Raw genomic sequence first — 14,757 nt, 5'->3', positions numbered from 1 at the left:
CCAGGCTCCCAGCTGTCAGCACAGAGCCCGATGCGGGGCTTGAACTCACAGACCATGAGACCTGAGCTGAAGTTGGACGCTTAACTGACTGAGCCATCCGGGCACTCTTGGATTTGCCTATTTTAAACTTTATGCATAAATGGTACTATCTGGATATATTATTCTTAGTCTCATTTCTTTTATTGAACATTGTGTGATTTACCCATGTTAATACCTGTGAGTACAGTTTGTTTTCATTATTTTTTTTAATTTTATTTTTTAAAATTTACATCCAAATTAGTTAGCATATAGTGCAACAATGATTTCAGGAGTGGATTCCTTAGTGCCCCTTACCCATTTAGCCCATTCCCCCCTCCCACACCCCCTCCAGTAACCCTCTGTTTATTCTCCATATTTAAGAGTCTCTTCTGTTTTATCCCCCTCCCTGTTTTTATATTATTTTTGTTTACCTTCCCTTATGTTCATCTGTTTTGTCTCTTAAAGTCCTCATGAGTGAAGTCATATGATTTTTGTCTTTCTCTAATTTCACTTAGCATAATACCCTCAGTTTGTTTTCATTGTTATATAGTATTCCACTGTAGGACTGTAAGTACATTTTATTTATCTACTCTCTACCTTTGATGGTCAGTGCAGCACTCCTAGATTTTTGGTAAAATAATTTTATATTTCCATGACTACAAATGAGGAAGACCATCTTTTTGTATGTTTATTGGCCATTTGTGTTTCCTCTTTTGTGAAATGCCTATGTATGCTGTTATCTTCCCCTCCAGATCCAAGCTCTACTCTTCTCCTATCCCTGGAGGCTCACCTGCACAGAAGACTCTAGTACCCTCAGGCTTCCATTTTGTTTTGCCTATGGAAGACCCCCATAAGAAGAGAAAAGTCAGAAAGAAGAGAAGATGAGGATACCTTGGCTCTTTCTGTGCTGGGTGACTGCAGGTTGCCTGACACTCTCCACTAAGGGACACAACTCTTGCCAGGCAGCTCTCTAGGTCTCAGTAACCATTCTCCTTGACCCCTTAGGCTGTTTAGAAAGCATACCCTACTCCCAAGGTCATGAAAATATTCTTCCATATCTTCTAAAAGTTTTATAGTTTTACATTTATCATTTGGGTTTTGAAATCTACTTGGAATTGACTGTATGCATGAGAGAAGGCAGAAAGTCCAATTAAAAATAAAAGTCCAATTTAAATCCAACCCCCCCCCCCACAGCTATCTTGTTACCCCAGCTCCCATTTGTCAAAAAAAATGTTCTTTGCCCGCTATTCAGTGCCACCTCTGTCATATATAAAGTGAGGATGCATGTAGAAGTTTGTTTCTATGCTCATTATTCTGTTCTCTGGTCTATTTGTCTATCCTTGAACCAATACTCTCACTGTCTTGGTTGCTAGAGCTTTAGAATAAACTTTTATACCTGGGAGGACAAGTTCTTTTTCAGGGCTATTCTTGACCCTCTGCATTTTCATATAAATATTTATAATCAGCTTGTTAAAATCCACAAGAAAACCTGCTGGGATTTTTATTGAGATTGCATTATATCTAAAGATCAACTTGGGAAGAATCGACAACAGGCTTGTCTTGCTCCAAATCTAAATAGAACGTTTGTGGTGTTTCACCATCAAGCATAACGTTAGCTACAAGATTTCTTTAGATACCCCTTTCACATTAAGGAAATTTGCATCCACTCTTAGTTTGCTAATATGTAGCTTTTATGATAAATAGATGCTGAATTTTATCAAATGCTCTTCTGTATCTAACAGGGTGGTATGAGTTTTTCCTTTTAATCTCTTACTGTAGACCTAATTCACTAGTGTCATATTCCTGTTGAATCACACACATACTAGCTTTTCAAATAAATAAATATTAAGCCAAATATTTGACAACCATGCAAGTTATATGCAATTTTACTTTTAGTAAATAAGGAAAGGATTTAGTGCAATAGAAGGAACAGCAAATAGAAAGTCAGAGGTAAAAGAATTGAAGTCTGTAAGTAACTGGCTTGGGCAAAGCTCCTAACTTCTCTAGATTTCACTCTCCACATCTTCAAATTGATTAGGACAATACAGCTACACTTCCCTAAAAGTATAAATATAAAATAAAATAAATACATGGGGAATAAGCTTCAGAAACTTAAAAATTAATATATATGTTATTGTCTCATTATATTATTTTTATAGCCTTAGGAAGATAGACTAGGTTTAGCCTGTGAAATTGCTGATATTCAACCATTTTTGACCCACACAAATGGCAAGTTCACATGGTTCAATCTAACAGAATTGTTTTTAGCAATTAATTAAAAATTTCAAGTCTTCACATCACTTCAAGAGCTACTTACCCTTCAATAATTTTTTTTTTTAAGTTTATTTATTTTGAGAGAGAGAGACAGAGAGAGTGCAGGGGAGAGAGAGAGAGAGAGAGAGAGAGAGAGAGAGAGAGAGAATCCCAAACAGGCTCTGCACCATCAGCACAGAGACTGATGCAGGCCTTGAACTCACGAACCACAAGATCATAACCTCAATTGAAATGAAGAGTTGGACATTTAACTAAGCCACCCAGGCAACCCCTCACTGATTTTTTTTTAAATTTTTTAAAATTATTTTCTTAATGTTTGTTTATTTTTGAGAGAGAGAGAGAGAGACAGAACGCAAACGAGGTAGAGGCAGAGAAAGAGGGAGACACAGAACCCAAAGCAGGCTTCGGGCTCTGAGCTGTTCACACAGAGCCCGATGCAGGGCTGGAATTCACCAACTGTGAGATCATGACCTGAGCCAAAATTGGGTGCACCCCTCCCCCTCACTAATTTCTTAACTGAACAGTTCTCTTTAGTTAAAATCCACAGGCAGCACACAGGTGCAGTGACAGTAATGAGAAGAGTGGGAGACATTACATGACACTAAGGCATCCTCTTCTCAGCTCTTGCCACTTGGTCCTTGTAGCTCCAATGACAGCTGACCATGTCAGCTACAGTATGAGAACCTATTCACTAACCCATGGTGTTAAATGCATGTGATCTTAAATATTTTTTTAAAAATTATTTATTTTGAGAGAGAGAGAGCGAGCGAGCGAGCATGAGCAGGGGAGAGGAAGAGAAAGAGAGGGAGAGAGAGAGAATTCCAAACAGGCTCTGCACTGACAGCGTGAAGCCTGACATGGGGCTCAATATCTCACAAACCATTAGATAGATCATGACCTGAGCCAAAATCAAGAGTTAGACACTCAACTGAGCCACCCAGGCACTCCAAAATGCATGTGATTTTAAAACCTCAATATATGGTAACACTTTATAATTTTAAAATACTATGAAACAACATTGCATTGGATTTATGGCATTTCAGAGCAAAATTTACACCATTAGTTTTTTATTGCCCTTCCTTGTATTCATCTCCAGTTACAATACCTGGCCAGCTTATCTAAAATTTCATTCCTCATGTAGTTGTTGCAGCAAGTATTCTGATCAATAACATCAACAGTCAGAAGGGGCCATCTGTTCTGCTGAAGTGAAGCACAACTGTTCTGGGTCTGAAATTCTCCAATCCACAAGATAATGCTTGACCAATCATGGCGAGCTGTGAGGTATCTCCAGAGGGCTTCGGGAGAATATGATTTGTACTCTGCATTAAGAATAAAATACATTTTAAAACAGCAATGAATTATGATTATTAACACAAAACTCAACAATAATTAACTTAATAGATTCTTCTTCCCTTTTCTTAATATAAATAAAAACTTTGGAGGCACATGGGTGGCTCAGTCAGTTAAGTGCCCGACTTCTGATTTCGGCTCAGGGCATGATCTCATGGTTCATGGGATCAAGTCCTATGTTGGGCTCTGCACTAACAGCACAGAGCCTGCTTGGGATTCTTTCTTCCTTTCCCTCTCTCTCTGCCTCTCCCTGGCTCATGCTCGCTCTCTCTCTCTCTCAAATTAAATAAACAAACAAAATAACTTTGGCTGTAATAGTTAACATGAATTTAACATTCCATACATAACTACTATTACTTGTTCCCCAGAGCCCTCATGTGATACAGATCCTAAGTTTACACAAGAAGAAACTCAAAGACTATTGGAAAAACACAGATGTCACTTTGAGGCTGGCTAGAGAATTCTTAGCCTTGAAATTTCAATTCACTAAACCATATGGCTTTTCTCTTTCACTGTCACATTATAAATCTCTTACAAAAACCTTGAGATATCCCAGAGTCGTGGGATTGAGCCCCATGTCGGGCTCCTTGCTGAGGCATGGAGCCTGCCTAAGATTCTCATTCTCATTCTCTCTCTCTCCCCCTCTCTCCCCTCTGCCCCTCCCCAGCTCATGCACACACTCTCTAAAAATTAAAATAAAAACCTTGAGATAAGAGGTCTTCATGCAATGACTTGCATTTTAAAGTAACTGAGTATTCTTCCTCCAAAAGGAATTCCAAAATGGAGACTCACCAAAATATTCAAATGCCTAATTTAATTCTCATACAATATGTTTAAATTTTAGGTTCTTTCACACTTGCCTTCTGGACTTATCCTGGGGAGAAGGATGGATTCTTGTGTTAGTTGATTCCACCACTGAGCCCAATTTAACACAACTCTGTGGTCCTGTTTGTTAAATTTATCTTTAGGATCATGTTTCAGGAGTGAGTCCAAAACAGATTTGTGCTTGAAAAAATCCTGTTCCTTCATCCTATACCTGAAACAATGGTATAAATTTTTTTAATTTTGGAGGGAAAATCTGCTCATGAACTTTAACTCTTTTAGGAAACACATAATTCAATACTATCATTTTTGTATTTATTATCTTAAAAATATGTATGTAATTATACAAATATTGAAATGAGAGGAAATTCCCTGAGTCCCTTCTGGATGATACAAGTTTTGTCTTCATAGAGAATGTAAGCTCAGTTCCACATAAAAAACCTGTGCTCACTAACAATTATAAACAATGTCCACAATATTTTTTCCATATTATTGAAAGCAGGCTAATAAGACTACCTGGCAAAGGACTGGATCTGCACATTTTCTTGAAAATGTCCTGAATAAAACTTCTCAACTTGATGCACGAAGTCTATAGTTCTCTTTTCATTTTCAGAAAAATAATTTTTTTCTTTTAAAATTTCAACCTTGAATAAAAAGTAATTAAGCAGTGACCTCACAAAAATCAATCACAATTGCAAAATAAATGTCATGAGATTAAATGCCATTTAAGAATTGTATTTTGAATTTTTGAAGTGTATATATATTCACACAAATTTTCTTTTATCACAAATGCAAAATGATCATTAAAAATAAAAGGAATTTTAATACTTTTACTTACTAGATATTAGTCGAATATTAAAATAATTCATTTTGAATTTTCACCGAGGTTTACTAGAAGATGTAAACTACATAGCCTCACCTTTACCTACCAAAAAGTCCCGTATATCTTTATCAGTTGTATAGAAGCAGATCTTGAGCAACTGGTCTTTTACATCAAAGCCCTGTAATAAACAGAAAAATTGAAAAACCTTTAAATTTTGTAAAAGGACTATTTTAAACATAAATATATGTTGGATAAAGAAATACTCTATTACAGACATGTACCCTGTTAGAATTCTACAGCTTTTCTGCTCTTGTGAACACTCATACTCTAGATTTACCTTACGTATACACTGCCTATCCCTAAAGTCCTTAGCCATTTTGCCAGAACAAAGGCAGCAGATAGAACAATTTAAGGTAATGCTAGGCTACCATGACCAAAACTGCAGCTATCTGCTATAATGATTCACTTGAAAACAAAAGTCAATGCAAATCACAATGCTTGCATGGTTTCACTCTGTACCTCTAGAAAGTTACCAGGGACAAGCCACGACCATGCAGATTAGGGCCAGGTCTCAGCTTAGTCCAGGAGGCCTACCTCCGGGACTTCCCCTTCTCAAATGAAGTAAAACCACAGAGCACGAAGTAAAAGTATAAGCCATTAGCTCAAACGGAGACGTAAGGGGTCACACGAACAACCCAGAATGTTTCCCAACAAACGAGGTTCTGTGCACACTTTGACATGTGTGAAGCCTTCTAGGAGAAGCACTGTCTCCTTCTAGTCAAAGTGCCAAGTATAACAGAGAATAAATGATGGAAACTCCCAATAAAAAAATTTCTTCAAAAAAGTTCTCAGTACCAAAGAACATTTCTATTTCCCAGTAAAGGCTATATAAATTTCTTAGTTTCTGACACAACTATGAATACAAATCAATTTTTATATCAACCAGAAATTGCATTCAATATAGAGAACTTCTCTTCCATTAGAGACTTTAAGATCAGACAGTTTATGCAACTCACCATGTTCTTCAAAAGTTCAGAGGCTTCCTTTATGTTGTTCTTTTTCAAATTGTCAAAGACCAAATTTAGGCCTATTCTAATCAGCTCCTCAAGTCTTTGAGCAGAATGACTGTTAATCCTGAAGAAAGCCTGTGCCTCTGGTATTCTGTTGTTCAAAATAGCATCGGCAATAACGTCCTAAGAAAATGAGGAAACATATTTGCCTTTTAAGTTCCTTTTTATTTCCTTATTATGATTATCAACATGGGACTTATATATTTATTGAGCACCTAATAGACTTTTATTGAAAATCAACCACTAGATTTGGTGCTTTGCATAGGAGAGATGAAGTTGACCAAAATACAGGCTATTAGACTAGTGGAAAATATACAAATAAAGTATTGAGTATAGTCTTGTATGATAAAGGCAATGATGCAGGTATCCCAGGGTGCTAGAGAGGAGGGTCCAGAAGAGGAGCATCTAAATAAAAGAGGTAACAACAAAAGAAAAGTCTTCCTAGTAGAGAGGACTAATGAGGTGAAATTTAAAAGGCAAGTATGCATTACATACATATATTGAGGAAACAGGACAAGTGTCCCAAAAAGAGGGAATAAATATATACCGAGGTATAAAGGCAAGAAACAGTATCACTCTTTAGGAAACTCCAAATTACTCAATTTAACTGGAGAAAAAACTGGACATAGTAGCAGATGAGATTTGAAAGAAAAGCAGAGGTTCCATCATGAAGGGTGTTATATGTAGGAGATGGATTGTATCCTGAAATTTATGTGGAAACACTGAAAGATCTTAAAAGCTAAGGGTGACATAACCAGATACATATTTTAGGAAGAATGTTCAGGTAGCAATGTGGAGAATAGACTACAAGGGATTCAAGCTCAAGACAGTAAGGCATTAGAAGGTTACAGCAAAAATCCTAGTAAGAAGGAATAAAGACCTACACTGAAGACCTATACCCAAACAGAACAGAAGAGGGACTTTTTTTTTTTTTTTTTTTGGAGAGCACGCGTGCACAAGTTGGGAAGGGACAAAGAGAGAGGGAGAGAGAAAGAATCCCAGGCAGGTTCCGCACCATTAGTACAAATCCCAATGCCAGGATCAAACTCGCAAACCAGGAGATCATGACCTGAGTTGAAGTTGGATACTTTACCAACTGAGTCACCCAGGTGGCCCAAATAGGGGCATTCTTAACCCGGGGCTTTCAAGGAGTAGGTAAATCCCATGAAGCCTTATGCAAAATTGTATGCACGTGTACATGCACACAATCGCATGTATATTTTTGGAGACAGAGTCCACAGCTTTCATCAAAATATGCTATAACCTTTCAAAAAGTTAAAAATCAATTATTTTGAGCAAAAAGACCAGAGGACGAGGGATGGTACCTTGGAGCATATTAAAGGGTGAAAAATAGGAAGTGAAACCTGCAAAGGAGACTGTAAAAGAGAAGCCAAAAACAGTAGAGGGAAAATCAATCAACTTTCGGATAGAGAATAAGAGATACAGAAAAAGCAGTCACACCAGCTACTTCCCTGTTCCTCCACCCCAAGAACAGCAGTCCTGCGAACCTGACAGTATGTCAAACTTATCACTTTCACTCCCTACTGAGTTTGATCATCTATCTGGGTTAAGCTATTTTGGTCTTTGTCTTTCCAAAGCCAATACTCGACAGGTGGGTGGAAGGATCCTTCCAGTCCCCAGTCATAAAGAGGGCAGCAGCACAGTTTGGTTGTACTAACTTCTATAAAAAGAAAGTCAAGGGGCTCCTGGGTGTCTCAGTCGGTTAAGCGGCCGACTTCGGCTCAGGTCATGATCTCGCCGTCTGTGAGTTTGAGCCCCGCGTCGGTCTCTGTGCTGACAGCTCGGAGCCTGGAGCCTGCTTCGGATTCTGTGTCTCCCTCTCTCTCTGACCCTCCCCCGTTCATGCTCTGTCTCTGTCTCAAAAATAAATAAACATTAAAAAAAATTTTTTAAAAAGTCAAGCAGGTGAGCTAGAAAATTTAACTGGCAAGATATCTTAACTGGAATGTGAGATAGGACTCAAACTGAGTATATGTCCAAGAAATAATGCCATAAAATAAGTTTCCTAAGATCAAACTACCAGCAGCAATGCGATTTACCCAAAGGTCAGGCAGAATGCTTAAGTCCAAAGTGCCAGGCCCTAGCCATTGAAGAAATACCGTGAAGAGTGTGCCACTTCACATAGGTTTGGGGTTAGGTGCTTGTCACTGGATCTAAGTGGGCAGATCTGGCATTAAGAATTCAGAGGGAACCTCTCTGTGTTCTCAATTACATACACAAGCTTGTAGACATAAATTTGAAGTCATGCCCAGAGATCTCCAAATCTATAAAACCTAAACTCCAAATGTATAAAACCTTGCTAAAGATTCTGAATCACAAATGTACAGATTCTAAATTCTGGTTTTCAAATTGTTTTCTCAGATCCTCTAAATCTGGCAAATAAAAAGTAGTAATTACTCATATTTACCTCAACACTGAGTTTCTTCCATATATCGCTTTCTCTTACTTTGGGGACATTTTCATTTACATCATATTCATCTACGGTATCTATTATCTTCCAGGGAAACTTTATCATGAAGGTTCGAAGTTCATTAATGTAGCTGGTCAAAATGTTCACTCCCTGCTGTAGATGTTCATCTAGTTCTGTGGAAAACACCAATTTGCCAATTTCGTATATATAAAAATGTACGTGTGCATATACATATAGAGAGAGCAAGAACTAGAGAAAAGGAATAAACCCTAAGCTGTTATAAAGAATTCTAGATAAATGCCAACAATTAAACTCGGTGTTTTCAAATTTCAAACAAAAAAATCTGAGCTTCTTCGTATTTACCAGTAGCTCTGTGTTTTAACATAACCCTTTTCACAATAATTAGTCCTTTCTGTCAACTTGGCCAGTATTGGAGCCTATTTCACTCAATCAATTATATACACTGACTCTTCTCAGCTTTAGGAAATAGCAGTCTCTTGGCTTATATTTTCTCGGGCAATAGGACCACTGGGATCTCTGTCCTGACACACGGATAGGGCAGTTACACCCCTCTTTGTTGCTATCTTACCTTCATTGTGAAGAAAAAGCTCCTTTATTTGTTTGTTAAGAAAAGACAGTGTAAGATTAAGCAACTGTTCTGAAAAGTGTTTGCTTTGGGTTTCAGAATCACTTTCTCTAATTGCTGAGCAAAGTAAATCCAAGGCTGGTGTCAGCTTTTCCACATCTGAGAAAGAACCAAAGAAATTAACATGAACACCAGTATCCTTCTAATAAAACTAACATAATCAAAAATATGTTAAAATTTTTTAGGAACATAACAGATATATGTCTATTGGACTACCTGATATAGAGGATAGCGCAGTATGAATGGATACTATGAAAGACACATAATACAAATATATTTATTTTTATTTGAGAGAGAGGGAGTGCATGCGTGCACTCATGCAGCAGAGGAAGGATGGGGGTTGGGGGGGGGCAAGGAGATAGATGGGGGGAGGGAGGGAGAGAGAGGGAGGGAGAGAGAGAAAAGAATGAATCCTAAGCGGGCTCCACACCCAGCTTAGAATTCAACTCAGGGCTCAATCCCACAACGCTGGGATCATGAGCTGAGCCAAAATCAAGAGTTGGATGCTCAGCCTACTAAGCCACCCAGGCACCCCACAAATATATTTTATTTGAAATTAAAAATCTTCCACAGCTCAACGGGTAACTTGGAAACAAGCTTGTTTGACTGTATTACTGAGCAAAAACAAGGCTGAAGCACAAACACCCTTCTGTTTTGACATGTATTTGGAGATAGGTAGGAAGACACTACTTATTTTAAGAACTGACCTTCCCTTAAGGCCTGGTCATGGAAGTGTAAACAATGTAAATGAATCCACCATTATCAGTTGTCATATCGTATCTATGTTATTCTGAGATCACACATATACCAGCCAGTATAATAGGGAAGGGTTGCTATACCACAGTTACATTTGAGTTCTTGGCAGGCAGGAATGAGAAAGAGGAATCTGCAACAAATTATACATCCTATTTAGAACAAATCAGTAGCATTCCCTTAAATAACAGGTTACAAGAGAAAGATATTGCCTGGAACGTTATCCTTTTTCACTTTGGTTCATTTTTAGTTTTTGTTTGTGATTTACATAGTTGTCTGATTCATCTGCTTATAGTATAATCCTGCCACAAAGTATTAAAACACAAGATAACTATTATTCCTTCAACATCTGCATTTTTCAAGTTTTATACCCTACTACATCCCTATTATGTCAGCAGTTCTTGAACAAAAAACAGTAAGTGGGTAAAACTCATCTAAACACACAGATGTTAGGGTGCCTGTGTGGCTCAATGGGTTAAGCCATCCGACTTTGGCTCAGGTCATGATCTTGCAGTCCATAAGTTCGAGCCCTGCATCGGGCTCTGTGCTGACAGCTCAGAGCCTGGAGCCTGCTTCAGATTCTGTGTCTCCCTGTCTCTCTGCCCCTTCCCCACTCATGCTCTGTCTCTGGGTCTCAAAAAATGAATAAATTTTTAAAAATAAAAATAAAAATGCAGATGTCTAGAACTGTATAATGGTGGTAGAGGGGAAGGAGATAATGAGGGAGGAGAAAAACACATTCATGTGCCAATACATTAATGTGCAGGGAATGTGGTTCAACTCTTTGCACTTAAAAACAACATCCCCAGGGAAGCTGATTATAATGGTATTTCCAGAAAACTTCCTTTGCCCCCAGAAAAGGATCTGAAAAGCCCAATCCAAACTTTTGAACACTACATTTATGAGATGCAGTAAATGATGATCAAAGCAGTCAGAGGGAGAAGGATAAACATGTCTTCCATTCAGCTAGTTTGTAGCATAGCCTCTTTGGCTGCTGGTGGATCAGTAAAAACCCACTCAAGTACCGGAAGTGCTTTGAAGGATAGGGGTAGAAAAGTACCGAGCATATTACCTTTCTTTATCAGTAACAGGGCTTCCTGGCTAGGAAAATTTTCTTTCTTTTTTTTTTTTTTTATGAAGTTTATTGACAAATTGGTTTCCATACAACACCCAGTGCTCATCCCAAAAGGTGCCCTCCTCAATACCCATCACCCACCCGCCCCTCCCTCCCACCCCCCATCAACCCTCAGTTTGTTCTCAGTTTTTAACAGTCTCTTATGCTTTGGCTCTCTCCCACTCTAACGTCTTTTTTTTTTTTTTTTTCTCCCTTCCCCTCCCCCATGGGTTCCTGTTGAGTTTCTCAGGATCCACATAAGAGTGAAACCATATGGTATCTGTCTTTCTCTGTATGGCTTATTTCACTTAGCATCACACTCTCCAGTTCCATCCACGTTGCTACAAAAGGCCATATTTCATTTTTGCTAGGAAAATTTTCTAAACGGTAAAATGACTCCAGGATAGATCTCCTTCTCCATCATTAAATGTGGCAGAATTAAAAAAAAATTTTTTTTTTACAAGTAGATATAGTGAAAACAAAATTAAAAGGCAGAGAACACAAAAGGATGAAGACGATGCTATAGGTTCAACAGTACTCTATAAGGTTAGAAACCTGCTAACTTTCAAAGCCCTAGCAAAATACCACTTTAAAATTTTTTATTTTTATTCTTAAGTAATCTCTATATTCAACATAGGGCTCCAACTCACAACTGCAAGATCGAGACTTGTAGGCTCTACTAACTGAGCCAGCCGGGCACCCCAAAACACCACTCTTGTTTAGAAATCACTTATTCATCATATGATCACATGTTGAATCCTTTCTCTCCACATACTGAAAAATCCTACATTTGGCCTTTAAGCATTCCTCATTTCTTTGCCACTCTTGTAGCTGAGTATCTTGTTCCAGTAGATTTTGGTGTGGGTAACTGGAAGCTGCTGGCACAAGGCCTTGAATGTGGTGTTTGACACTGTTTGATAGTTTTCACTAATTGCGGTATGATAATTACTTTCTGCATGCTCAATGACTTGGCAATCTGGACTTCGTTTGAAACAATTACTGAATCCTATACATCTTTATGACTAGGCAACTGAACATTGTCATCTTAATAATAGTGAAAATGATTTTTTTTTAATTTTTTAAACTTTTTAAAGTTTATTTTGAGAGAGAGAGAGAGAGAGAGAGAGAGAGAGAGAGAGAGAAAGCAGGGGGAGGGACAGAGAGAGACAGAGAGAATCCCAAGCATGCTCCCTACCATCAGCACAGAGCCTGATGCAGGGCTCGAACCCACAAACTGTGAGATCAGGACTGGGGCCAAAATCAAGAGTTGGATGCTTAACTGAATGAACCACCCAGGCACCCCATGAACCTGAATCTTAAGTACTCCAATCACCTGGGCTGTAGGTGGTGTGATGGTGAACTTCCACTCTGATCTCTACCATTCCAGAAGTTTTTAGGCTGAAACTGATGGCTTCAATGCATACAGTAATGGTCTGTTGCCTGTCTATAGTTTTGGCATAAATCATACAGAAGCCACTGGAATACAGATCTTTCACATTGGCCCTTAAAGCACTGTCACATGGTTCTGTCCAAGACTTCAGACTTCCATCTACATCCTCTGGCTGGGGGTCACTTGCTTCTTTCCATAAATGATCGGACTTAAAATTTTGTTTCTTGGATCTAAAAATCTATTACCCAGGTGACTGTTCTGTAATGAAGACCCCATCTTCTACCTTCTATCTTCACAGGTATGAACTGACACATGTTATTCTAGGCAAACGCATGTGCTACCCCTTCCCTGAGGAGATCATCAATTAAGTAGTAGCCAGACATTGTTGAACACCTCATTAAATTCCCCTGGGGGTGCATGAGTGATGAATTTAGCAGCTATGCGTACCTTCTCCTCATCCGACACCCAATCCTCCAAGTTGGGCATCTTGGGCTGCTTGGACAAGCAAAAAACAAGGCCAGTATCCTCCTCTCAAAAAGTTCACAAAAATTTTATGAAGTCTTACTGCAAACGTTAGTGATTCTACTTACTATTAGTCATTGTTTACTGGTATTATTAGTAACCACCATTTTACTGACCACCTATGCTATATCTTAAGTATCAGGCTTGGTGTTTTATAAGTGCTATCTAATTTTTTTTTCATTTTCAACAATGCTGAGAGGTAGGTGCTGTAGCCGTTTTCCCATACATGAGGAAACTGAGGTTAAGAGGGATTAAAATAATTTGCCCATGCTAATTTGGTAAGTAAATGGCAGAGCCAAAATTTGAACTTCAGCCTGTTTCCAAAACCATTCTCTTAAACATGCAGGTGAAAGCAGGAAGTGCAGGCTCCTGAAGCCTCCATTTGCCAGCTGCGGGCCCTAATAGAGGGATTCCTGTTTATCTCAGCATTGGCCCCACCTGCAGAATTGCATGAGAATGATGAGAAACCTAAGATTGCCTTTGAGACAGCTGGTAAGCTATTCCCATGCTGGTTTCCAGACTCATCCCACCATTTAGGGCAGAGCAGTGCAGGCGAGAGGGGAAGGAGGAGGAATCACTGACCAAGACCAAATAGTAGAAGTGAATAATGACCAGACAACTGCTGAGGGAATTCCACTTACCACAAACCAGGCCTTTTTCTACAAATTCAAGCAGACTTAAAAAAAGAAATCATATGGGTGCCTGGATGGCTCAGTTGGTTAAGCGTCCAATTTCCACTCAGTTCATGATTTTCCTGCTTGTTTTGTTCAAGCCCCACGTTGGGCTCTTGCTGACCGCTCAGAGCCTGGAGCCCACTTCAAATTCTGACTCTGTCTCTCTACCCCCTCCCCTGCTCACACTCTCTCTTTCTCTCAAAATTAAACATTAAAAATTGGAAAAAAAAAAAAAAAGAAATTGGAGTATTAAAAAAAAAAACAAGTTAGCAATGCAAAAGGAAAGGGCAAACTGGGCAAGCAAGATGAAAGAAAATGTTTTTTAAAAAAGAAAATTTCGAATCCACAGTGTCAGTGAGAACACTACATTGATGGAAAAAAAAGCAGGCTGTTGTTTTCTCCATGTAACTAGAGTACAAGTTGATAAAACTTTTCTGGGGGACAATTTCTCAAAGCATTTAAGAATATAAATCATATGTCTCTTTGACCTGGAAATTTCACATCTACACATTTATCCCAGTAATTGTACGTATGTGAAATTATACACACACACACACACACACACACAGCATTTATAGCACACTACCAACAAGAGTAAAAATTGGAATCAATCTAAATGTCTAATAGGAATATGGTTGGGAAAATTATGGCATAGCCCACAGAATGAAATTCTATGCCACCACAATTAAAAGGGGATCTATTAACAAGAAAGAGATCTATACCAGCAAGAGACAAAAAAAAAAAAAAAAGATTATAAAACTGTAAGTGTAAGGAAAAACATACTTTATTACCCTGTACCTCTAAGGAGAGGATCTGCATGGCTACCTGGTTGAAGACTAACAACTAGGTTTCCTGTTTATTAAACACGAA

The 14,757-nt window shown here is 38.5% G+C and overlaps 1 protein-coding gene and 1 pseudogene across 2 annotated transcripts in view; both read right to left on the bottom strand.

Moving 5' to 3' along the window:
* SPG11 (SPG11 vesicle trafficking associated, spatacsin) overlaps window positions 1-14,757 on the bottom strand; it is a 93,496-nt gene that overhangs the window by 51,850 nt on the left and 26,889 nt on the right. For both annotated transcript variants that reach the window (XM_047075167.1, XM_047075166.1), the window contains exons 9-15: window positions 9,378-9,533; window positions 8,786-8,961; window positions 6,304-6,480; window positions 5,394-5,465; window positions 4,981-5,108; window positions 4,503-4,678; window positions 3,398-3,611 (exon numbers count right to left, since the gene is read on the bottom strand). In XM_047075167.1, the coding sequence (XP_046931123.1) occupies window positions 3,398-3,611; window positions 4,503-4,678; window positions 4,981-5,108; window positions 5,394-5,465; window positions 6,304-6,480; window positions 8,786-8,961; window positions 9,378-9,533 (1,099 nt within the window). The remainder of the gene's footprint in view (window positions 1-3,397; window positions 3,612-4,502; window positions 4,679-4,980; window positions 5,109-5,393; window positions 5,466-6,303; window positions 6,481-8,785; window positions 8,962-9,377; window positions 9,534-14,757) is intronic.
* Window positions 11,596-13,941, bottom strand: LOC124508635 (F-actin-capping protein subunit alpha-1-like; annotated as a pseudogene).

Source organism: Lynx rufus, unplaced genomic scaffold, assembly GCF_022079265.1.
Source record: "Lynx rufus isolate CCGP_SWC_20201006 ecotype Redwood Valley unplaced genomic scaffold, mLynRuf1.p SCAF_13, whole genome shotgun sequence".
In the NCBI taxonomy this organism is placed as follows: Eukaryota; Metazoa; Chordata; class Mammalia; order Carnivora; family Felidae; genus Lynx; species Lynx rufus.
The sequence above is the reverse complement of the archived record's forward strand: the minus strand, read 5'-3'. Positions and strand labels throughout refer to the sequence as shown.